Below are 24,145 nucleotides of genomic sequence, written 5' to 3' on the forward strand. Positions count from 1 at the left end.
TTGCGTTAGCGCCACCAACCGGTGCGGAGTGGGAGCCGGATTTGACCTGTTGAATCGCTGGCGTCTTAGCTCCTGACTTCCTGCTTTTTTAAATGTTCTTATTGTTAATGTTGTCGTGTGTGTTTGACGTCAATGAACGAAACAATTTGATTTTTTTTAAATAATTCATTTCAAATGAGACATCCATTCAGCTGGGGGTGTCAGATTTTTTTTTTACGTCTTTCTATTGGTCGCATCGGTGCCACGTGTCAGGAAAAGGAAGTCACGCTCCACACGAGGCAGCCGCCATCGCTCGACAACAACAAAACGCTTTTGTCATCTTTTTTTAACCGAAAAAGAAAAGAAAAAAAAGTTAAAAAGAGGATGAGTGATGTCGCGGTGTCTGTAGCCAACTCGGAGATGAGCTCGACGCCGTGTGATGTCATAATATCGGTGGCCGATTTCGTATCGGGACAGTTCGACGACGCGGAAGAAGGAGAAAACAAGTAAGACTTCAATGTAACTCACTCGTCATGACATCATTTATTTGGACAGAATGTGATATTGTGACGTCATGACGCGTAATGTCCATGTGATAGCCAAGTCCCGTTCTCCCCTGATCTAAATCCGACATGCAGGCAAGGGAAAACTCAAAAACCTCAGCATGAGGAAAATAAACCTCGATAAGGAGCCACACTAGTGATAATCCCTCTTCCAGGATAAGTGGGCTACAATACACAAAACCTAGTCAACATCAACATTTAAAAGAAACCTTGGATATTGTGTAAAATGTTCAAGAAGTCCATAACAGCTTCCCATCTAAACCTGCTGGTCGATGCAAGATTGTGACATGCTTCAGGTCCAGGTGCCTGTCCGCTGACCCAATTTGTCCATGTCCTTTATTTTGCCACAAGCCAGGCAGCTAAATGGGATAGGAGAAGATAAAGTTATGAGGTTGGCATCAATCTTAAGCCATTGAACTACAGCCTTGTTATCCTCCCCGCCATCTTGCCGGAACCCCTCCTCCTTGTCGTCTCTCAAGTTATATTCACTTAAGCATGTTAGGAATTAAATATTTTAAAATGTATGGTTTACCAATTTGTTCGAATTAGTTATCTGACTTCCTTTTAATAATAATAATAATATTTACCAAACAACCTACATTCACCTAACAATGCGCGCTCATTTCTTAATGGAAAAGATGAACAAGAGACTGGCATTTCCACACGGGGGCAGATTTAATTTCTTAAACAATTTAACTAAGTGAACTCCATCGAATATATGGCCGAATTAGTGTCGCTCGAGTCTCTGTCAAGCCTCCTCTGAAGTTCACAGTCTTTCTTCTCTCGGCCCACGTCTTTCCGCAAGCTGGTGTGCCGGCTCCTCCCATCGACGTGCCAGGTAAGCCCCACGTGGGCTCCAGCACCTCAGAGACGAGCGTCCCGATGGCTGAGGTTCCTCAAAACAATGGAGAGCGTTTATCAAAACAATGCCTGCCGTCCTCTGTCATCAGGGCCCCTCCGCGTCTGGATGCGCTGATTATCTTATCAGCCCCACGTCGGCTCCCGGAAACAACATTTCCTACCAGGCCAGGGTGCCCTGAACTTTCACTGCTCATTGAACTTAAGCCTACTTGGTGAAAATCTTCATTGCACTCAATAAATGTAACTAGTATTCAATCGTATAAAATCTTTTATGGTGTTGGAATTACTTTATCAATACACACTTACATTAGTAATCTGACTCTAATTTCTGACCTTTCCCAAACGCCACTCATCCAACAATACGCGTGGTCGTTCTACAATAGAAAGGTATCAGGAAGCTGGCATTTCACACACGAGTGGATTTATTCCTAACACACAAATCTAATACAAACAACTGGGTCTCGGGTCCCTCTCAATACAATCTTGTGCGTCTCTGTTCCCAGCAGCAGGCGCACCTCATCCGAATAGCCTGGCATTAATTTATTCTATACAAAATGCAAATAGCACAGCAACAAAACATTCTAGCATAATTCCATTGGCCATGTGTATACTGCATTTATCCCTAGCTCGCTCCGATTGGTCTCTCCTCCCCGGGAGGATCCCGTGTTGGCCCCTCCTGGTTGTGGTTGCAGGCCTCTGAGTCATCAACCTGTTTGGGTAGTCACCGTTTTGTTCTAGAACTGTCTGTTCTAATTCTTGCACCACACATCCGCGCTCATGCAGATAAGCAGCATCCTCTAACAAAACACTCTATGCTTATATTTTGATTCCCTTTAATGCTTCTATTTTGATTTTCCTTTATTAGTCAAATGTATAAAATCCTTCACTATCCTGTCCTTTTCTAAAGAAAAGAGTATTAGAAATGCGATCATTTTTGGTCAACTGCAAAAAGAGCGTTCAGTGCCTTCAAACCAGCTCAGTAGCCTAGATGGTAAGGCGCCCGCTTTGAGACTGGGAGGTTCGGGTTCGCGCCCCGGCCGAGTCATTCCTAAGACTTAAAAAGTGGTCGGCGGCGCCCTCTCTTGGCTGCGGCTGCATCGGGTCAGATGCAATCGACATTTCGTTCTGTGTACATTGTTACACAGAATGACAATACAAGGAAATTATTATTATTATATATTATTCAGTTCTCTCCACTTAAGCAAAATGTGGTTTGTTTTGTTGGTGACGTGCAGATCACGTGGCGTGGCCAAGGCTCCCCGTCGGTTACAAGAGGAGGGCGGCGACTATGATGATGACGACGATTATGATGATGATGAAGATGAGGAGTGGGCGTGGCCAGCGCGAGGAGGGGACCTCACCAAGCAGTACAACAGGAACGGCCAAGCTCAGGTCAGATGATTGACGTCAGACCACATTCGCTTTCCTTATTCATATTTCCATCAATCAAAATGTATTCGTAAAGCACTTTTCAGGCAATGAATTGCCACGCGAGGTGTTGTATAAAACACTCCGTGTACAATAAGGAAATAAAATCCCCTTCTTTATCCCCACCCAATTGGGCTGCACTATGAACCGTAGTTTGATTGTGTCATCGAAATTTACCGCGGTCTTTCTTAAGGATTTTTAGTTCCAGTTTGGTAATTGAGTGAAAGTGTTTTGCTAACAGGAATTGTCACAATCCAGGGTTTAACAGCGCTGGCCAATCATAAGCAGGCTTTCATGGCACCGGCCAATAGAGGCGGGGCAAAATTTGGTCTCAACACCTTGTACCCCAGCACACCTGACGCAGTTGACGGCGGCGCGGTTTTCCTCTCCAAATCTAAATGGCCTGCATTTTCAAGTCTCTGTACTATTTGTAATGGCAACATCATTTGCTGTCTGGTAATCCTGAAAGGGGGATACCACAAAGTTTCTTCATTTTCCTCATGTTGAGGTTTTTGAAATTTTCCTTGCCCTCATGTTGGTTCCAGATCAGGGGATGGTGTGATAAGAGTCTGAAGTAATAGTCTGTGCAATAACCTGTGGAGCCCTTTGAGACTCTTTGTGATTAAGGACTATACAAATAAAAATGACTTGACAAGTCAATGAAGATCTCTCAAAGAGCTTTACAATATGCTTCACACGTTATACTGTTACACACTAACTAACCAATAGCAGCGTCAGCAAGGTAACTAACTACCTGCTATCGGGGGCATTTGGGATTCAGTGGGAATGGGGTGGGAAATGAACCTGCGATCTCTTGATCCCAAGAAGAGGGCTTTACCTCCTCAGTGTTCTCGTTTGCCTGCGTCCTAGACGCATCATTTTTGCTGGGGACGCATAGTGTCAAGTCAACGTGCGTCCCCGTGACGCAACTTTTTTGACACAAAATTGTCATTTTTACCCGATTACATTTTTTTTTAAACAAAGAATTACCGCACTCCAAACTTTTCGTCAGGCAGATCCGCCATTGTTGTTTCGGTCTCGCGGTTCGAGTTTTCGTCTGCACGCCGATCTCGGCAAACGAGATCTCGTTGTTTCGAGATTAAGTCATTGTTGTGCTGGTTGTGGTCGAGGGAATGTGAAGGCTAAGTATGCCTCCGAAAAAAGTTAGTATTATGTGATAATCAACACAAAATTGGTCATTTCTTCAGTGTCAGTAATAAGTCGAAACATAACGCAGAAAGTGATAACGACGGCAATAATTCCGGCACGAAAAAACGGCAGAGAAATTCTTCGGAAGATCGCGAAGGCAAGGAAAACATGTGTGTTGAAGCCAACGATTCGACGAAAGAAAACAAACAAAAGAATACTCCTAGCAAGGACTTTTCAGCCAAAATGGACTCAATTATATTCCTGGTTGCGCTATGAGGAGGATGATAATGGATTGGACCTTTGCGAAGGCATTACAATCGTGGCGGGACAGCAAACCACGAAGAATATATGAATTGGAAAATCTGAAGTGATAACTTGCTTTGTATTACCAATTAACTGTGATGATGAAAACTGCATGAATATATAGACTAATAATTCAGCAATATTATTTTGTATAATTTACAATATTGTGAACTGAAAAATCTGAAGTGATAACTGCTTTGTATGATCAATTAACTGATTAAAACTGAATGAAATTATAGATTAATATAATTATTTCAGCAATATTATTTTGAATAATGTGCAATAATATATATAGACTAATAATTCAGCAATATTATTTTGTATAATTTACAATTTTGTGAACTGAAAAATCTGAAGTGATAACTGATTTGTATTACCAATAAACTGTGATGATTAAAACAAAATTAATATATAGATTTATATTATATATTTGTCGCCGATTTACAATTTCAATTTTGGGAACCCATAGATCTCTGTTGGGACCCATAGATTTTTGAGCATGCGAGTCCCCGGGACCCATCACTTTTCACAGCTCAAATGAACACTGCCAATGGTCTATGAGTTGATAGGTTCAGTAAGAATGCCTAATACATAAAGATAAATCCACAAATTGTTTCACAGATGAATGAAATTTCTATTTCTTTTTTGCCAGGCTAACAAGCAAAGCATTTCAGATCGCACGCCGCTCGCCACCGATCGCTCGCTCAGGAGGTTTGAGAACAAGATCAACTTGGGTAAGCGCAACACGCTAACACCGTTGCAAACACGCGTGGACCCCAGCACGCCCAATTGTGCCATTTGGGACCGGTTTTTGGCATGTTTTCGGTCTGTTTTTAACATATTTTTTCTTGATTTTTTTTTGTGCGATTTTAACATGTTTTTAACATGTTCTTGCATGTTTTTAATGAAATTTTGCAAGTTTTTAAGGTGATTTTTTTTTTTTTTTTACATTTTTGGCCATGTTTTATACGTGATTTTTACATGTTTTTGCATGTGTTTTTTACATGTTTTGGTTGTTTTGGGCATGTAAACATTTTGTGTGTGTGTTTCTAACATATTTGTGTGTTTTGGGCATGTTTTCGGTTTCGGATGTTTTTTAAGGTGATTTTTTTTGTGTGTTTTATACATTTGGTGTGATTTATACATGATTTTTACATGTTTTTGCATGTGTTTTTTACATGTTTTGTGTGTTTTTGGCATGTAAACATTTTGTGTGTGTGTTTCTAACATATATTTGTGTGTGTTGGGCATGTTTTCGGTCTGTTTTTAACATATTTTCTCTTGATTTTTTTTTGTGCGATTTCAACATGTTTTTAACATGTTGTTGCATGTTTTTAATGAATTTTTGCAAGTTTTTAAGGTGATTTTTTTTTTTTTTTTTTACATTTTTGGCCATGTTTTATATAATAATAATAATAATAATAATTTCCTTTGATGTGATTTTTACATGTTTTTGCATGTGTTTTTTACATGTTTTGGTTGTTTTGGGCATGTAAACATTTTGTGTGTGTGTTTCTAACATATTTGTGTGTTTTGGGCATGTTTTCGGTTTCGGATGTTTTTTAAGGTGATTTTTTTTGTGTGTTTTATACATTTGGTGTGATTTATACATGATTTTTACATGTTTTTGCATGTGTTTTTTACATGTTTTGTGTGTTTTTGGCATGTAAACATTTTGTGTGTGTGTTTCTAACATATTTGTGTGTTTTGGGCATGTTTTCGGTTTCGGATGTTTTTTAAGGTGATTTTTTTTGTGTGTTTTATACATTTGGTGTGATTTATACATGATTTTTACATGTTTTTGCATGTGTTTTTTACATGTTTTGTGTGTTTTTGGCATGTAAACATTTTGTGTGTGTGTTTCTAACATATATTTGTGTGTGTTGGGCATGTTTTCGGTCTGTTTTTAACATATTTTTTCTTGTGTTTTTGTGCGATTTTACATGTTTTTTTTACATGTTCTTTCATGTTTTTAATGAATTTTTTAAGGGGATTTTTTTTTGTACATTTTTGGCCTTGTTCTATACATTTGGTGTGATTTATACATGATTTTTACATGTTTTTGCATGTGTTTTTTACATGTTTTGTGTGTTTTTGGCATGTAAACATTTTGTGTGTGTGTTTCTAACATATATTTGTGTGTGTTGGGCATGTTTTCGGTCTGTTTTTAACATATTTTCTCTTGATTTTTTTTTGTGCGATTTTAACATGTTTTTAACATGTTGTTGCATGTTTTTAATGAATTTTTGCAAGTTTTTAAGGTGATTTTTTTTTTTTTTCTTTTTTTTTTTACATTTTTGGCCATGTTTTATATAATAATAATAATAATAATAATTTCCTTTGATGTGATTTTTACATGTTTTTGCATGTGTTTTTTACATGTTTTGGTTGTTTTGGGCATGTAAACATTTTGTGTGTGTGTTTCTAACATATATTTGTGTGTGTTGGGCATGTTTTCGGTCTGTTTTTAACATATTTTTTCTTGTGTTTTTGTGCGATTTTACATGTTTTACATGTTCTTTCATGTTTTTAATGAATTTTTTAAGGGGATTTTTTTTTTGTACATTTTTGGCCTTGTTCTATACATTTGGTGTGTTTTATACATGATTTTTACATGTTTTTGCATGTGTTTTTCACATGTTTTGTGTGTTTTTGGCACGTAAACATTTTTTGTGTGTGTTTCTAACATATATTTGTGTGTTTTGGGCATGTTCATTACATGTTTTTTTTGTGTTTTTTGCATGTTTGCAGACCAGCTGAACTTGGTTGACTCAGCGTCAGCTCACATGTTTTTTACGTGTTTTTTTTAGGTGTTTGGGTGTGTGTTTGGCATGCTTTTGGCCTGTTTTTAATTTGATTTTGACTTATTACTCGCGTGAGTTTCACATGTTTTTGGCGTGACTTTGAAATGACTTGTTTACATGTTTGCAGGAGAGCTTAACTTGGCTGACTCAGTATCAGCTCACACATTTTCATCGTGTTTTTGGTGTGTTTTAGCATGTCATCGACGTGTTTATTTCCACATGGGAATTTGACGCGTTGTTTGCAAGATTTGTCTGTGTTTTTGGCATGTTTTTGACGCGTGATTTGAGTGTTTTTGTCTGTTTAGGGCGCGTTTTCGACATGTTTTTTGCAATTTACAGGCAAGCTGAACTTGGCCGACTCGGTGGTGAACAAAGTGACGGCCATGCAGAGGCGCAAGGACGCTGACACGTACGTCAAAATGGCCGACACGGGAGCCATCTTGCAAACACTTTGTACGCAGGGTTGGGTAGGGTTACTTTACCTTGATTACTTTCAGTTACTTTTGGATGACTCCAATACCAAATCTGCTAATAAAAGACAAAAGAAACTAAATATGAATAAAATGACTCAATTTTATGCAGGCTTGGGGAGTAATGGAATACATGGAACGGCGAAAATGATGTTTCATTTTGTTTCTGTCGCATTTGATGTTCGTTTTGCCGGAGATCAAAGAGATCAAAGCCAGGAGAGAAAGCTTACCACGTGTTGTGAGTCATCATTTTATTCATATTTAGTGTCTTTTGTCTTTTATTAGCATATTTGGTATTGGAGTCATCCAAAAGTAATTGAAAGTAATCCAGTTAAAGTAACCCTACCCAACCCTGTTTCTACGGGGGAAATAGCTACTTATAGTAATAGCAAAGGAATTAATTTTGTCATTTGTTTATTTCAGGTTTTTTTGGGTTGTTCATTTTGTTGTCTATTTTATTCTTGTTTTCATTTGTTGTGTTGTCTTGTGTTATGTTGTGTTGAGTGTTTATTTCACCAAAAGCAACTGTCTCTTTCGGGTCCTAAACGGCTCTTCGGGTTGTTTTTGCTTCTTTAATCCCAACATGACTAAATATTGTGTAAAATGACGCACAGAAAGACTTAAAGGAAGGGGGGAATAGAACAAAAAAGAAAAAAAATACCAAAATGTAAAAGTGGTGAAAAGCTGAGAAAAAAAGAAACAAAAGGAAGAGAAAAAAGGAAACATTTTTAAAAAGCCAGGAAAAAAAGAAAAGAAATGTTGGAAAAAAGTAAATAGAGAACAAAGGGAAAAAAGTAACAGCTCGGGAAAAAAAACACAATGAGATTTTTTTAAAGGAATTAAAAAAAAAAGTAGAAAAAAAAGTTTGTGTTGCATTCAAATAATTTCCAATGATATCAAGTGAATCTTGTTGCCAACATTGTACTTCCACTAAAAAACGTGATTAAGTACAATTGTGTATCGTGGAACTGACTAAATAAGCCCCCAAAAATGTTAATATTTGCGACAAAAAATATCAGGAAATAAAAAGAAATGGATATCTTGTGAAAGAATTGTAAGAACAAACAATGTTTGCAGGTGGTACAACCTTTGCAATAGTACACGAGTCAATTCATTCAAAAGAGAAAAATACCGTATTTTCCGCACTATAAGGCGCACCAGGTTATAGGGCGCACCCCGAAAAAATAGTTTTTGGTCCTATTTTTGACATATATCAGACGCACCGGATTATAAGGCGCTACAATGGGAACGTGGACAAAACAGTCAGATAGTTCAGTCCAACTTATTACCCCCTTAACATTCCGAAAGCTTGCAAAGACGCAAATACGTGTCGAGAACACGTGCGAATGCGGTGTCCGTAAGATGTCACTCAAATGCATCGTTCCATCATTCGGAAGGTTAAAGTCTTGGGATTCAAGAAATGATAACCATTCCTTCGTATCTATTTTCTTTTTCGCTCGCAACTTTACTGTGCATATGACAATAAACACTTGGAATTGAGTTTAATTTAAAAATAGACACTTCATTCCATCCATTATCTGCACCGCTTATCACAGAAACATCGAGTTCAGTCTGAAACAAGACAATATAAAACCGGGAATAGCTCACCGAAGTCATTGTGTTCATAATAATGTGCAGGCAATGTCCTCTTATATCCGTGAGGGTAGTAAATCCAGGGGAATACAATATTTACAAATACAGAATAGAAAAAAATGCTTTCTCTATGCCATCGGCCACATGCTATACGCATTCATCTTTTTCGGCCAATTGCAGGCTTTGTTTTGCCGTTTAAGCCAATGGCAGCCTGTACATTATAAAAAGGATCCGCCTCTTGACCTCCGAATAATTTTAGCCAATAGTGATCGATTCAACTGATGATTGACACATCTTTTTCGGCCAATTGCAGGCTTTGTTTGCCGTTTGAGCCAATGGCAGTCTGTAAATGATAAAAAGGATCCTCCTCTTGACCTCCGAATAACTTTAGCCAATAGTGATCCATTCAAATGATGATTGACACATCTTTTTCGGCCAATTGCAGGCTTTGTTTGCCGTTTGAGCCAATGGCAGTCTGTAAATGATAAGAAGGATCCGCCTCTTGACCTCCGAATAACTTTAGCCAATAGTGATCGATTCAACTGATGATTGACACATTGGTTAGCCAATGAAACGCCGGTAAATAAATCCCACCATCCACCGCGTACTACTTGGCGTTCGGGGGAAAATCGAGTCGGCGGCTGCAAGTTAGTTGGAAAACTTAATGTTGATCCATAAATAAGGCGCATTGTATTATAAGGCGCATGGTCAGCTTTTGAAAAAAATAAAGGCTTTTAGGTGCGCCTTATAGTGCGGAAAATACGGTAATTTTGCATTGCCGGAAACTCAGCAAAATGTAACGTGATGTCAAGTTTTGGACATATTTGGTAATGAATGATCTTGCCACACTTGGGATTATGGTTGCTCACTGTTGTTTCAAGCGTTGCTCACCGACTTTGTGTGAACGCTCAGACCCGTGGAAAATTACAGGGAACATTGCTTGTGAGATGTAATGTTTGTGGGCGGTTAGCGCGAACAAACATTTTCTCAAACGGCCCTAACAGTCGACTCGTTCCCTCAGGTTCCGCGTGAAGGACAAATCGGATCGGGCCACGGTGGAACAGGTATCGAACACGCGCGGATGTATCCGTCGAGCCGCTTTGCCCGCACCCGCGATTGACGATCCGGTCTTTAGGTTTTAGATCCTCGCACCAGGATGATCCTCTTCAAGATGTTGACGAGAGGAATCATCTCGGAAATCAACGGATGCATCAGCACCGGGAAGGAAGTGAGTGGGACGCCGTTTCGAACGGGGCGCGGAGTTTGTGAAGGGGGAGGGTCTCATCTTTCTAGGGTTCATGCGGGTGCTTTCAATCCTTGGAAATGCTTAAATGTTGTGTTTGTAAATCAGTGCTCTCATTTGCCCGCGTCCCTGCGTCCTAGACGCATTATTTTTGCTGGGGACGCATCGTGTCAAATCAACGTGCGTCCCCGGGACGCAACTTTTTTGACACGAAAATGTCTATCATTTTTTTAACAAAGATTAAAAAAACAGCTCGGTGGCCTTGGGGGTATGGCGCCCGCCCCGAAATTGGGAGGTTGCGGTTCAAGCCTCGGCCGAGTCATACTTAAGACTTAAAAACATTGGTACCCGTTGCCTCCCTGCTTGGCGTTCAGCATTAGGGGTTGGAATTGGGGGGTTTGGTCACCTAATGACTCCAAACACCTCAGTTGGGTTGAGCGAGGGGGCTGGGAATCCCCTCCTCTGAATCAATCTCCCAAAAAGAGTCAGAAATGACTCTAGCCACCTCCCACTAGAGGGAAATGGCTGTGGTATATATATCTCATCTCATCTCATTAACTGCACCGCTTATCCTCAGTAGGGTCGCGGGGGTGCTGGAGCCCATCCCAGCAATCATCGGGCAGTGGGCAGGGGACACCTTGAACAGGTTGCCAGCCAATCGCAGGGCACACAGGGACAGACAACTCACTCGCTCATTCACACCTAGGGACAATTTGGACCGGCCAATTCACCTGAAATGCATGTTTTTGGAATGTGGGAGGAAACCGGAGTGCCCAGAGGAAACCCACGCAAGCACGGGGAGAACATACAAACTCCGCACAGGAAGTCTGGAGCTGGATTTGAACCCACGCAGGAGGTTCCCATGACTTGAACTGTGCCGCACATGCGCTAACCACTGCGCGCCGCTGTGCTGCCCTGGTATATATATATATATATATATATATATATATATAAATAAAACAACGATTTACCGCACTCCAAACTTTTCGTGAGGCAGATCCGCCATTGTTGTTTTGGTCTCGCGGTTCGAGTTTTCGTCTGCACGCCGATCTCCAGTTTGAGTTGTGTAGTGAAAGTCAGTTTCTTCTTGGAGAACCGTCTTTTTCGGCTCAACTCATTAAAGAGAGCCGGCTCTCAAAACGGCTCACTTGCTTTGATGTATTATGATTATGTTGTATGAAGAAGTTAAGAAAAAGAAGTATAAAAGGAGAAAATTAAAAAAGACAGGATTGTGGTGATCCCTTTTAATCAGTATATTACCAACAATAATTTAATGCAGAAAATGAATTTGTAATTTGAATAAGAAAATTCTACTTCATCCTATTTGCATGTATTTTTTCCTTCTACAGTGAACGTCCAAGCGACTTTATTTTTGAACTTTTTTTTTTATAATCAACCTCATTCATGTCGAGCAACTCAGTGTCTCACGACAAAATGTTCATTAACAATATATATGATATAAGGAAACACACGTACAATTTAACATGATAAACTACATTAATAAACATGTTTGGAAAAAAAAAGATTTTTTTTGTATTTCGTAAGTGCATAGAGCACACAAAATTTGGGGGATCCATAGATCTCTGTTGGGACCCAGAGATTTTTGAGCATGCGAGTCCCCGGGACCCATCACTTTTCAGAGGTCAAATGAACACTGGTAAATGCTTAAAATTGTTGCCATGTTTTCATTTATTTATTTATTTTTATTTTATTTTCCGAAAAGTCTGCTTAAAAAGACACTGCTCTCTGGTGGCTCAGCATCAGCATTGCATTCCTTCTTCCCTAGTTATTAACGGCAGCTGGCATTTATTTTTACGGCATTGTCCTATGAAGCAGGGCTGCAACTAACAATTATTTCTGTAATCCATGAATTTTATTGACCTATGAAACAGATTTCTAACGACATTTATAATTTCTTCTTTGATCAAGTTTTGAAATTTTGGACGGGTAGAAATATAATTGCACTCCAAAAAATACTCTATAATATAAAAAATTTTAACAATTCCAAATTGTTGTCAGTTAACAAAACACAAAGAAATGTTTGTTGTACACCTACAAATATGAAGATTTTTTTATTACCACCCATCTAAAAATTATTTTATGTTTGGATTTCTTATACAAAAAAGTTAGCAATACATTTTATTTTATGTGTAGCATTTTTTGTTTTTTTTTACAAAAAATAGGTCAAAAATGTAAACCCACTTTTCACTGTATTTCTGAAGCACTTTCTGTTTGAAAATTGTTAACTGTGTTTCATTATCTAACAGTTAAACGCTAAAAATGGAAAACTTTATGACAATTTTGTTTGTAATGTTACAATGTATCATAGAAAAGATTTCAAAAATATGTAAGAACATTTTTATATATAAAAAACTGTGTTGGCGCCCTCTGCCGGATCAAAGTGGTACTACAACTCAGTGTCACAATAGAACTGTGTACACTCTTATTTGCATTTATTTAACGTACTTAGTGTCTTATAAACAACGTAACTCAACGAATCGATGATTTAATTAGTTGCCAACGCTTTTAATAATCCATTGATATAGATTTTGTGGATTAGTTGTTGCAGCCCTACAATAAGGCGTCATCACCTCCTATGGGCAGGGTTGGGTAGGGTTACTTTAACTGGATTACTTTCAAGTACTTTTGGATTACTCCAATACCAAATATGCTAATAAAAGACAAAAGAAACTAAATATGAATAAAATGATGACTCTCAACACGTGGTAAGCTTTCTCTCGTGGCTTTGATTCCTTTGATCTCCGGCAAAACTAACATCAAATGCGACAGAAACGAAATGAAAATCAATCCAAACAGCTTGCCGACATCATTTTTGCCGTTCCATGTGTTCCGTTACTCCCCAAGCCTGCACAAAATTTAGTCATTTCATTCATATTTAGTTTCTTTTGTCTTTTATTAGCATATTTGGTATTGGAGTAATCCAAAAGTCATTGAAAGTAATCCAGTTAAAGTAGCCCTACCCAACCCTGCCTACGGGACATTTATTATGGGCCATGCAAAAAAATGAAGGTAGCTTTTCCCAATTGTAAATCGTAATGGGAAGAACTTCCTGCAACTGAAAATGTAAGTTACATCTTACTGTCATTTTTAGCAACACCTAAACGGGGAGAGATTGTCTCAAAAGATATATATTCTTAAATTATTTAAGATCTAAAAATCCTGTATATTGATAAATGGAAACGCAAGATTGCAAATTGCATATGTAAATTGAGGATATATTTTTTGCTCTGAAACCACCAGATTTTCTTTTAGTGGTCCTTGAGAAATTGTTGGGGAAAGTCCTTCAAAAGTGCTTGAATTTGGCTATGATCCCGCCAGGCCAACGTGTACCACGCCAGCACGGCCACCGGGGACAGCAGAGCCATTAAAATCTACAAGACGTCCATTTTGCAGTTCAGGGATCGTGACAAATACGTCAGCGGCGAGTTCAGGTGCCGTCGGGATCGTCTCTCTCGGCGGGAGTCTGTGAGTCGTTGGTTTTTGTCGTACGGAAGTCAGTGAGCCGTTTTTTGTCATGCCTTAGGTTCCGTCGCGGGTACTGCAAAGGGAACCCGAGGAAGATGGTCAGAACCTGGGCCGAGAAGGAGATGAGGAACCTCATCAGGTAAGAATTTTGCTTTTTCAAGAGAAGCGGCTCTTTCGGCTCACTAAATACACACGGTGAAAGGACTGCATTTCTGTAGCGCTTTTTCAAGTCAATGAAGACCTCCCAAAGCGCTTTACAACATTCTTCACATTTTACCCATTCACACTCACTCACACACCGATAGGGAGTCAACCAGTATATGGCGCCTATTCGGCTCACTGATGAACAGAGAATATTTTTCGATAACAGGCTTGGTTCACCAAAAAAAGCTCACTCTTTATCGAGAACCAGCTCCTTTGGCTTGGCGACTTAAAATAGCCTGCTCTCTTTGGAAATTTTGGCTCTTTTCTTGCAGGGAGCTGGCTCCCGTCGTTTATTTAAAAGATCTGGCTCATAGAGCTGTGACTGTCTTAAGAAAGCCCCGTTTCGATTGGTGGGGAGCCGGCTCCTGTCGTTTACTTAAAAGATCTGGCTCATAGAGCTGTGACTGTCTTAAGAAAGCCCCGTTTCGATTGGTGGGGAGCCAGCTCCTGTCGTTTACTTAAAAGATCTGTCTCATAGAGCTGTGACTATCTTAAGAAAGCCCGGTTTCGATTGGTGAGGAGCCGGCTCCTGTCGTTTACTTAAAAGATCTGTCTCATAGAGCTGTGACTATCTTAAGAAAGCCCGGTTTCGATTAGTGGGGAGCTGGCTCCTGTCGTTTACTTAAAAGATCTGGCTCAGAGAGCTGTGACTGTCTTAAGAAAGCCCCGTTTCGATTAGTGGGGAGCTGGCTCTTGTCGTTTACTTAAAAGATCTGGCTCATAGAGCTGTGACTATCCTAAGAAAGCTCCGTTTTGATTGTTTGGGAGCCAGCTCCTGTTGTTCACTTGAAAGAGCCAGCTCTTAGAGCCATTCACTTTACCAGCTGCACACAACTATTTCAGAAAAAAACTGTCTCTGTAAGACTAGGAGCTGCTGGCTCCCGTTGTTTACTTCGATAATCTGGCGTATAGGGCTGTAACTTTCGGAAACTACACATCATTAGCTTGAAAAGAGCCGGCTCTGGATTGGTGGAAAGCCAGGCCCTTTCTCTTACTTGAAAAATTCATGCCGTTCACAACTGCACTTCAGTTTTTAGGGAAAAAAAATATGTGTCTTAATGGGAGACGGCTCCTGTTTTCACTTTAAAAAGTTGGCCCATAGAGCTGTTTCGTTCAGCAATGACATGATAACTGAGAAAACATTTCTTGAAGGATCCAGCTCCTGATTGGTGGGGAGTTAGCTCATGTTATTCGCTTGAAACCCTCACAGCACAACACGTCATGATCTTGACGGCAGGGAGCCGACTCCTGTTTTTTATTTTCTAGAGCAGGGTCATATAATTGTTTTAATCACCAACACATCACTACCAAGGAAAACAAGCGTCGTGAAGGAAGCTTGCTCCTGTCAATCATTTCAAAGAGCCGGTTCAAAGAGCCGTTATGTTTGCCAATGACACATCACTATCTGGAAGGGAGCCTGCTCCTGATAGGTGGGAAGCCCGTTTCCGTTGTCCACTTCAAAGACCTGTCTCATAGAGCTGCAAACTTTGTCAATGATACAGCAGTATTCTGAAGGGAGTTTGCTCCTGATTGGCAGGGAGACGGCTCCTGTCGTTCACTTTAAAGAGCTGGCGCATGGAGCTATTAGGTTTGCGAATCAATCTTGAATGGAGCCGGTTCTCGTCGTCTACTTCAATGAGCTGGCTCATAGAACTGTTAGTTCGCAAATTACTTAAAACCATCTTGAAGGGAGCTGGATCCTGATTGAGCAGGAGCATACTCCCGCTATGCTACGCTCGCCAATGACACATCACTTTCACGAATGGAGCCTACTCCTGTCGTTCACTTTAAGGAGGAGGCCCATAGAAGGGGGAACATTCGCTTATGACAAATCACTTTTTTGAAGGAAGCTGGCTCTTGGTTGGTTGGGAATCGGCTCCCGTCGTTCACTTCAAAGAGCTGGCTCATATAGCCGTTTCGGTTGCCAAGGACACATCACTGCAGGTCCAGTTTTTCTGATTGAACCCAAAAATCTGAAACCCCTTTTTTATTTTAGGTTGCAGACAGCCGGCATCCTGAGTCCCGAACCGCTTCTTCTTCGGAGTCACGTCCTGCTCATGAGTTTCATCGGCAAAGACGACATGTGAGGCTCGCTCATCGCGAAAACGCAGCCACCCGATTGGCCGTCTCACTGGTGATGTCGTTGATTAGGCCCGCCCCTTTGTTGAAGAACGCCGTCTTGTCAGAGGCCAAAGCTCGACAACTCTACCTGCAGGTCGTCCATCACATCCGGAAAATGTTTCACGACGCGCGTTTGGTCCACGCCGACCTCAGCGAGTTCAACATGCTGTAAGGGACACACTCTTTGGTAACCCCGGACAACCACTTCTTAAACTGGGGCCTTGCTGTGGGCGCTAAAGGTCTCGTAGGACAACGATGGAAATTGCGGCTCTTCTTAGAGAAATTGTTTTCAGCAAAAAACTTCTGAAAACGACCGACCCAAAAGATAACCCAAAAAACAAACCAAAAACTACAATAACAAAAAAAACACCAAAAAGACGACCAAAATCATCCCCAAAAATGGATTAAAAAACAACCTGTTCTAAGTGAATAAAATACAATACCTAAAATACAGGGATACATTTTAACATTTGTTACACATAAAAAAGCTAACATGGTGTAGGGATTCTTCTAGCTTTAATTTTGAAAATTGTTAGGATTGAGACGAATTCTTCTTAACTGCAATCAGTAACAAACTTGCTTGTGCTCCACCATAAATCCTTTTATTTATCTGAAGGATGCTAGGATTTCCAACACTGATAAAAAAAATTCCGTTATTACTTGAGTTCTTTGAGTTCTGATATGAATGACTAATTCCAAGAAAATGAATACAATGAACCAGGCTGATTGAAACAGCACACACACAATTTATTAACACAGATAATTAATGATTGAAACCAAAAAGGGGAGGGGGCGGTGGCTGGAGATTTTAGGAGTTTTCGACTGCTAAAAGTTATTAGCACAAAAAGGAAGTTTCCTGCTATAATGCCAGTCGATTTGGGGAGATTTCCTTGTACTGGAAAAAAAATGCTCATTTCCAAGAATCAGTAAACATGATATCAATTCTGGAACTTTCCTCTTACTTGATGTTGCGGAGAGATTTGGTGCCGCAGTGCAGACCTGCATGCGAGGCAGTAGAAAAGTAGACGAGCCATCGATCAGCTCCTCTTTTTATATGGACCAGGGACGTCTGACCAGATCATACCTTTTTGGGCATAGTCTTAGATATCTGATACTCACAGTATCAGGGGGCGGTGTTTGAAGTTGTTAAACTTGTTAACGAGCCAAATTAGTGAGAAATTTGCGTAATGTTCCGTATTTGAGAATGTGCCTCCAATCAACATAATTCTGAGAACATTATTTTATCAATACATAGCCTTGGATGTTTTAATTAAATTCTAATCTTCATGTTATCAGAAATTATGGTATGTGGAATGTGTGAATTAGTAAGACCAGGAACTGTACGAAAGAGGACTCAGTCATTCCATCTATTTCAAAGTGAGGTCATTTATTTGCTGGGACTATATGATATAATAACATGTTCATGATTTCACATATAAGTCACACTGGAGTATAAGTCGCACCCTTGGCCAAACTATGGGAAAAAAAACAGCGACTCAAAGGTTTCATTGCACTATTAATAGAGTCTTCAAGCACTACATTGTTTAACGTTCTTTTATCTTTACCGCCCATAACTTCTAAAATATCACCCCATGAGTTTCTTGATGCTTTTTTTTTTAAATCTCTTTTTGGCTTTTATAACGTGTTTATCCTGAAGTGCTATGTAGAATAATCCGATTGCAAACAATGTTCAACATAATTCCATTCTAATGAACTCCCTGCGAGTTTCCCAATGCCTTATTTTTCTTTTCGGTCTTTATGAAGCATTTCTCCTGGAGTGCCATGTCGTCCAATCGAGTGGAAAACTGTGTTTACTACCTTGTTACCAATGAGAAAAATTGTCTCGCAGATACCACCAGGGCGACGCTTACATCATCGACGTTTCTCAATCTGTGGAGCACGATCACCCGCGTGCGCTGGACTTCCTCCGCAAGGACTGCGCTAACGTCAACGGTAGCTATTGCTAAACTTCCTTCTTTCTACCTCTTGAGCTTTTATGCTTGAATTTTAAATAATTTTAGCCTATAGTAACGGATTCAAATGTCGATTGACACATTGCTTTGCCATGTAAATAACCATTCCTATTTTACGTTGTGTTTCCTAATCAGAGCTGAAAATAAACGTGCGTCAATGTAACCCGGGATTCATTTTCACACAGATTTTTATGAGGTGTGCAAAATCAGTGATTCGCTTCAAGGAAGCTAAGTCAAACATTTACAACTCTTTTACAATGTCTAAAATTTGCCCATGGTAAAATAGACAATTGCAGATATTTTAGAGCAGTAAACTGGTCGTCTCAGAATGGCCACTTTTAATCCCTGAAATACAATGTTTAGTTTTAGAGGTTGTGATCAAATTTGAAAAAAATATAAATAAAACTTTATATCATGAGGGTTCATTATGTATTTGTAACCAACTTTTGACATGTAACCCAATATAGATTCCTACAGCATGTGTTGCCTTCATTATAAGACTTATATGAGGATTTCTGTTTTTGCAGTTCCAGACGTTTTTGTTTTATTTCATCCAATATGACTCTTTCACGCAGTGGTTAGCGCTTCTGCGGCACAGTTCATGTCATGGTAACCTGTCGTGGGTTCAAATCCAGCTCCAGACTTCCTGTGCGGAGTTTGTATGTTCTCCCCGTGCTTGCGTGGGTTTCCTCCGGGCACTCCGGTTCCCTCCCACATTCCAAAAACATGCATTTCAGGTGAATTGGCCGGTCCAAATTGTCCCTAGGTGTGAATGAGCGACTGAGTTGTCTGTCCCTGTGTGCCCTGCGATTGGCTGGCAACCAGTTCAGGGTGTCCCCTGCCCACTGCCCGGTGATGCCTGGGATGGGCTCCAGCCCCCCCGTGACCCTAATGAGATTAAGCGATACGGCTGATGAGATGAAATGAGATGACTCTTTCACTATTTTAGGTTGCAATTCCCTGGCCCAGCCGTAGCGGTAGGTTGCTGCAGAACACTATGTACTGTGAACAATAAAGAGAATTTGCTTGAAAATCGGTAAAGCATCAAAACCCTGAAAAGTAAACTGGGATAACGTGAGGGTTTCCTGTAATCCCAGGGCCCTGAGTCCTTCCTTACTTTGGCCCGCCTGTCTTTCGCTCGGTGGTTTTCAAATAGTGAGACTCCCTCAAGGGGGTGCGCATGATTTCAACTTTAGGGATTTTTTTTCCTTTAACTTTCCTAGAGTAAAGTGCGTCTACACATCCACTACACAGGGGCTTGTTTACGTTTAGACTCCACATTTAGCCTCCACACACTCCATTAACTAGTATAATCATTGACTATGAAGTGTAGACAAGGGACCCCATGAAAAAAAATGTCACGGATGCTGAAAAAAGCAAAGCGAGACGGGTTAAAGAGACAAACAAAAGTCTTCGCCTGTAGCTCTTCACTGCCACCTTGGAGGGAGACGAGCCAAGGCCGGTGTTATTGCTTTGTTAAAAATAGTGGCAGCTGTCACTTGAAGACATTATGACCCAATTACGCTGATAAGACGCTTGAGTTTTTTGCCAATGAAAATGCCGAAAGGCGTAGATTCTGCATGGGGTGACGTGTTACCGTCAGTAATGAGCTATCTTTGTTTTGTCCCCACCAATATTATGTGATCATTTAAAAAAAAATGATCTTGGAGGGGCGCGTGAGGATTTCTTCTTCCAAGGGTGGTGGAGATTGCTTGACAGAAAATAATTGATAAGCACTGCTGTAGATGAAGAGTGAGAATTGGGTGGTGTCGTGGTGTTTGTATCCGTGCATCCGAGTAGCGATATGGCACTACCCTCCATTCTGTTTTTGCGTTGCAGACTTTTTCGGGAAGCGAGGCGTGGCGGCCATGAGCGTCCGAGAACTTTTTGACTTTGTGACCGACCCGTCAATCACCTGCCACAACATCGATCAGTATTTGGAGAAGGTGAGTTAGTGTGGGGTCTAAATCGACCTCTTACATGTTGTGGGAGAGCTATTTTAAGTTGGCTATTCCCTAAAAAAGATACACCAGGCATTCAACTTGTTACAACTGCAGTTGGAGAGGGGGAGGGGCCAGGAGAGGAGGAACTTACGTCTGTCTCCTTGGCCGTGCTCCTAACTCTGGGGGGGGCCTTCCCCTACAAAACTGTTTTTATTTAAGTAGAACAAAGACAGAGAAAGAAAGAAACGCCCCTTTGGGCAGTACCAATATTTGAAACAGAAACGTGATACCATCTGGTTTAAAAATACCCACTTTCGGAGAAGTAGTTTATGCCTACTTTACATTTAGCCGCCCACTTGCTAGCTTGCTAGCTGCCTTTCACTTCGAATCGCGACTACGTTCGTCCCCGCCCTCCATCTGGTCGTGTTACTGAAAAACAGTAATGAGTTACGGTTTTTAGTTACTTCATTTTAAAAGTAATTCCATCATCCTCCAGAAGACTTGCACCAGAAAGTAGCACGTTACACTTACAGTAACTATTTAGTTCACATCTGTCAAACTCATGGCCCGCGTGCTTATTGTGGCCCACCACACCATTGCATGTAGCCTGTGAATGCTTAAAATGTCCGAGCATCTGAGATAATATGGGTGTAAAGAGTACTACATTTCCCACAATGCCTGTTATCTACAATATCAGCGCCACTACTCAGCAGAGTTTCTAACCCTAAAATCACATCTTAAGCTAACATGGAGGCACTGCAGGTTAGCTAAAATCGGGGTCATGTGGTCAAACTTTCTTGTCTTAAAAGCCTCGCTGCAGCATTTTGGCTCTTGATTTTGGACTTCGGGAGACCGGAGAGTGGTGCATTACAGTCATTGAGACGGGAGGTAACAAACGCCTGAATTATAATCTCCGCATCCGACTGAGACAACATAGGGCGAATTTTAGCAATGTTGCGAAGATGGAAAAAAGCTTTTTTAGTAATATTCTCAACATGTGTTTGAAAGGACAGATCGGGGTCAAATATGACACCTACATTTTTGACAGAGTCACTCTGGGGGATATTACATTTGTCAATGTTCAGAGCGGTTTTTGAGAACAAGTCACGGTATTTAGATGGACCAATAACTAGCATACCAGTCTTTTCAGGGTTAAGCCGCTAGAAGTTGAGTGATATTCATTCTTTTATGTCAGTGAGGCAGGCCTCCAAATTTCCACAGTTTAAGGTGGCAGATTCCTCCATCGGAAGATAGAGTTGAGTGTCATCTGCGTAGCAATGGAAACTGATATCATACTTTAGAATAGTATCACCTCATGGAAGCATGTCAATGCTGAAAAGAAGGGGGCCAAGTACTGAACCCTGCGGAACACCACAGGTAACACTAAAGGGCTCAGATGTCATATCACCCTATTCAACACAGTGCGTCCTATCTGAGAGGTAGGATCTGAACCATGAGAGGACGGTTCCTGAGAGACCAATCCATGTTTCCAACCGTTCTAGTGAGATACTAAGGTCCAGCAGCAGCAAGAGTGATGAAGCGCCGGAGTCCATTGCCAGTAGAAGATCATTGTTTACCTTAATCAGTGCTGTCTCAGTAGAGTGCTTAGCCCTGAATCCCGATTGCATAGATTCGAAAAGATTGTTCTCGGATATAAAATCATTCAGCTGCTGTGCCACAACTTTTTCAAGTACTTTAGAAAGAAACGGTAGGTTTGACACATAAGCTTTCTGGATCAAGGCTGGGTTGTTTCAGTGTTTTTGTAGCATTCCAAAATGTTTTTAATAACACCTACGCGTTCTCGTAATTGCGTTTGTGTTTTCCAACGCAGATGATGGACGTAGCAGCACAAAGAACGCCCGCCGAACGCTCAAATCAGGACCGAGTGGACGAAGAGGTGAGTCGGCACAGCATTTCTTCTTTCCTACTCCCTGTTTTCCATCTGATTGGCCGGCCGCTTCCCGCACGCGTCTGATTGGTTCGCCTTTTCCCGTCAGGTGTTCAAGAATGTGCACATCCCCAGGACGCTGACGGAGGTCTCCCATTACGAGCGAGACGTGGACAGCGCCAGGAGGGCGGCGACAGAAGACGAGCAGTTGACCAACGGAAGCCGACCTCAAGACGACCGGGTGAGTCACTTCGAATAGAGTCGGAAGTCAGAAAAGAGACTCCGAGCTGTTCTCACCGCTTCATTCTCTCATCGCTCCTCAGGTTCTCTACCAGACGCTGACGGGTCTGAAGCAGGATTTGTCCGGTGTTCAGATGGTAACACAAGTTCTTCACATATTTAAATTTAAGTAGACACTTAAAGAGACAAGACATCTATGCATCATAAGGAGAACAAGAGATGACTGTAAAAAAATCCCTGAAAAATTCCAATCTGTTCTAAAGGTCCTCCCCTCGATGTATAATATCAGGCCTGAAGGACCATTTAAGTTTAAAGTAAAGACTCCGAATAAGGGGAAAGACATCAATTGATTGGGAGCCTGCAAGGAGAACAGTATAGGACAGTAGAAAACAGTCAACATATGTAATATTTGACTCCAAGGACCAATTGTTAAGTTCAGAGTTTAGCAGACACTAACCATAAAGATAATATTGGATTTTGAAATTGCAGGAATATCAGGAGAAAATTGATTAAAAAAATCTGGCCCGACAGACCACTTGTTGGATTTTGAACTTGCAAGGAGAACAGGGAAGGACTGTACAAAATCCTCAAGATTTTGAATATCTGGACCGCAGGACCAATTGTTTAGTTCGTACCTTAGTAGACACTCAAAATAAAGAGAGAAGAATTCAGTGGATTTTGAACTTGCAAGGAGAACATGGGAGGACTGTTCAAAATCCTCAGGATTTAGAATATCTGGCCAGCAGGACCAATTTTTAAGTTCATACTTCAGCAGACACTCAAAATAAAGATAGAAGACTTCAGTGGATTTTGAACTTGCAAGGAGAACAGGGGTGGACTGTGCAAAATCCTCAAGATAAAGAATATCTGGCCCGACGGACCAATTGTTAAGTTCGTACTTTAGCAGACACTCAAAATAAAGAGAAAAGAATTCAGTGGATTTTGAACTTCCAAGGAGAACAGGGGAGGACTGTGCAAAATCCTCAAGATAAAGAATATCTGGCCCGACGGACCAATTGTTAAGCTCGTACTTTAGCAGACACTCAAAATAAAGAGAGAAGACTGCAGTGGATTTTGAACTTGCAAGGAGAACAGGGGAGGACTGTACAAATCCTCAGGATTTAGAATATCTGGCCCGCAGAACCAATTAAGTTTGTACTTTAGTAGACACTCAAAATAAAGAGAGAAGACTGCAGTGGATTTTGAACTTGCAAGGAGACAGGAGATGACTGAAGGGAAAAAAAACCCTCAAAATGAAAAAAATTCCAACATGAACATCATCCAACTATCGTCCATTTTCAGGTTCCGGCATTGCTGGAGGACAGCTCTTCTTCAGAAGAGGATGAAGAAGACAACGAAGAGGAAGATGAAGACGATGAAGATGGCTCCGCCCCGAAAGCGCTGCCCGACGCGAGCGCTGACTGCACCCTAGACAAAAAGGTTTTTAGTTTTCACTGGGAAAACTGGGAGCACTGGGAAACAATCCCACTTCCTCCATCACAAGTAAGCAACTCAACAAGTGTTTTTTGTTTTCAGGAGAAGAAGAAATTAGTGAAAGAAGCTCAGCGAGAAAAGCGGAAGTCCAAAGTCCCCAAGCATGTCAAGAAAAGGAAGGAGAAAGTGGCCAAGACCAAGAAGGGGAGATAATGGACAATTAGGCGGCAGTCACTCACCATCATTAAAGGAATTTTGCTCATATGTCCACATTCTTCTTTCTTTTTTGCAAACTGCTAGATGTGTTCTCTAAGATATTAGAAGACTTGACATAAGCCGCTAGGTTGCTGTGACTGGCTTTGCTTTGCGCCTTCCTATGGAAGGATTTTATACATTTTAGTACAAAGGATCTTATACGATTAAATACAAGTTACATTTATCGAATGCAATGAAGATTTTCACT

At 40.7% G+C, this 24,145-nt stretch overlaps 1 protein-coding gene across 1 annotated transcript; it reads left to right on the forward strand.

Moving 5' to 3' along the window:
* The first annotated feature begins 34 nt into the window (after nt 1-34).
* riok1 (RIO kinase 1 (yeast)) lies at nt 35-23,954 on the forward strand. The gene is made up of 17 exons (XM_088350797.1): nt 35-485; nt 2,639-2,795; nt 4,936-5,017; nt 7,427-7,496; nt 10,172-10,214; nt 10,286-10,378; nt 13,733-13,845; nt 13,938-14,018; nt 16,080-16,166; nt 16,235-16,372; nt 18,054-18,157; nt 20,017-20,123; nt 21,952-22,017; nt 22,118-22,249; nt 22,332-22,385; nt 23,551-23,688; nt 23,785-23,954. Exons 1-17 carry the CDS (start codon nt 175-177, stop codon nt 23,893-23,895), a joined length of 1,887 nt encoding a protein of 628 aa, XP_088206923.1. The 5' UTR covers nt 35-174; the 3' UTR covers nt 23,896-23,954.
* Nucleotides 23,955-24,145: the final 191 nt, after the last annotated feature.

This window comes from Urocampus carinirostris, chromosome 1 (assembly GCF_059441175.1).
Source record: "Urocampus carinirostris isolate Australia breed hairy pipefish chromosome 1, RoL_Ucar_1.0, whole genome shotgun sequence".
Classification (NCBI taxonomy): Eukaryota; Metazoa; Chordata; class Actinopteri; order Syngnathiformes; family Syngnathidae; genus Urocampus; species Urocampus carinirostris.

Bases quoted from the DNA above. Each gene is read 5' to 3' on its own strand.
- riok1 (XM_088350797.1), top strand. From the start codon at position 175: ATGAGACATCCATTCAGCTGGGGGTGTCAGATTTTTTTTTTACGTCTT. The intron at 22,018-22,117 runs GTGAGTCGGCAC...TTTTCCCGTCAG, and splicing joins AGGACCGAGTGGACGAAGAG to GTGTTCAAGAATGTGCACAT. The intron at 22,386-23,550 runs GTAACACAAGTT...GTCCATTTTCAG, and splicing joins ATTTGTCCGGTGTTCAGATG to GTTCCGGCATTGCTGGAGGA.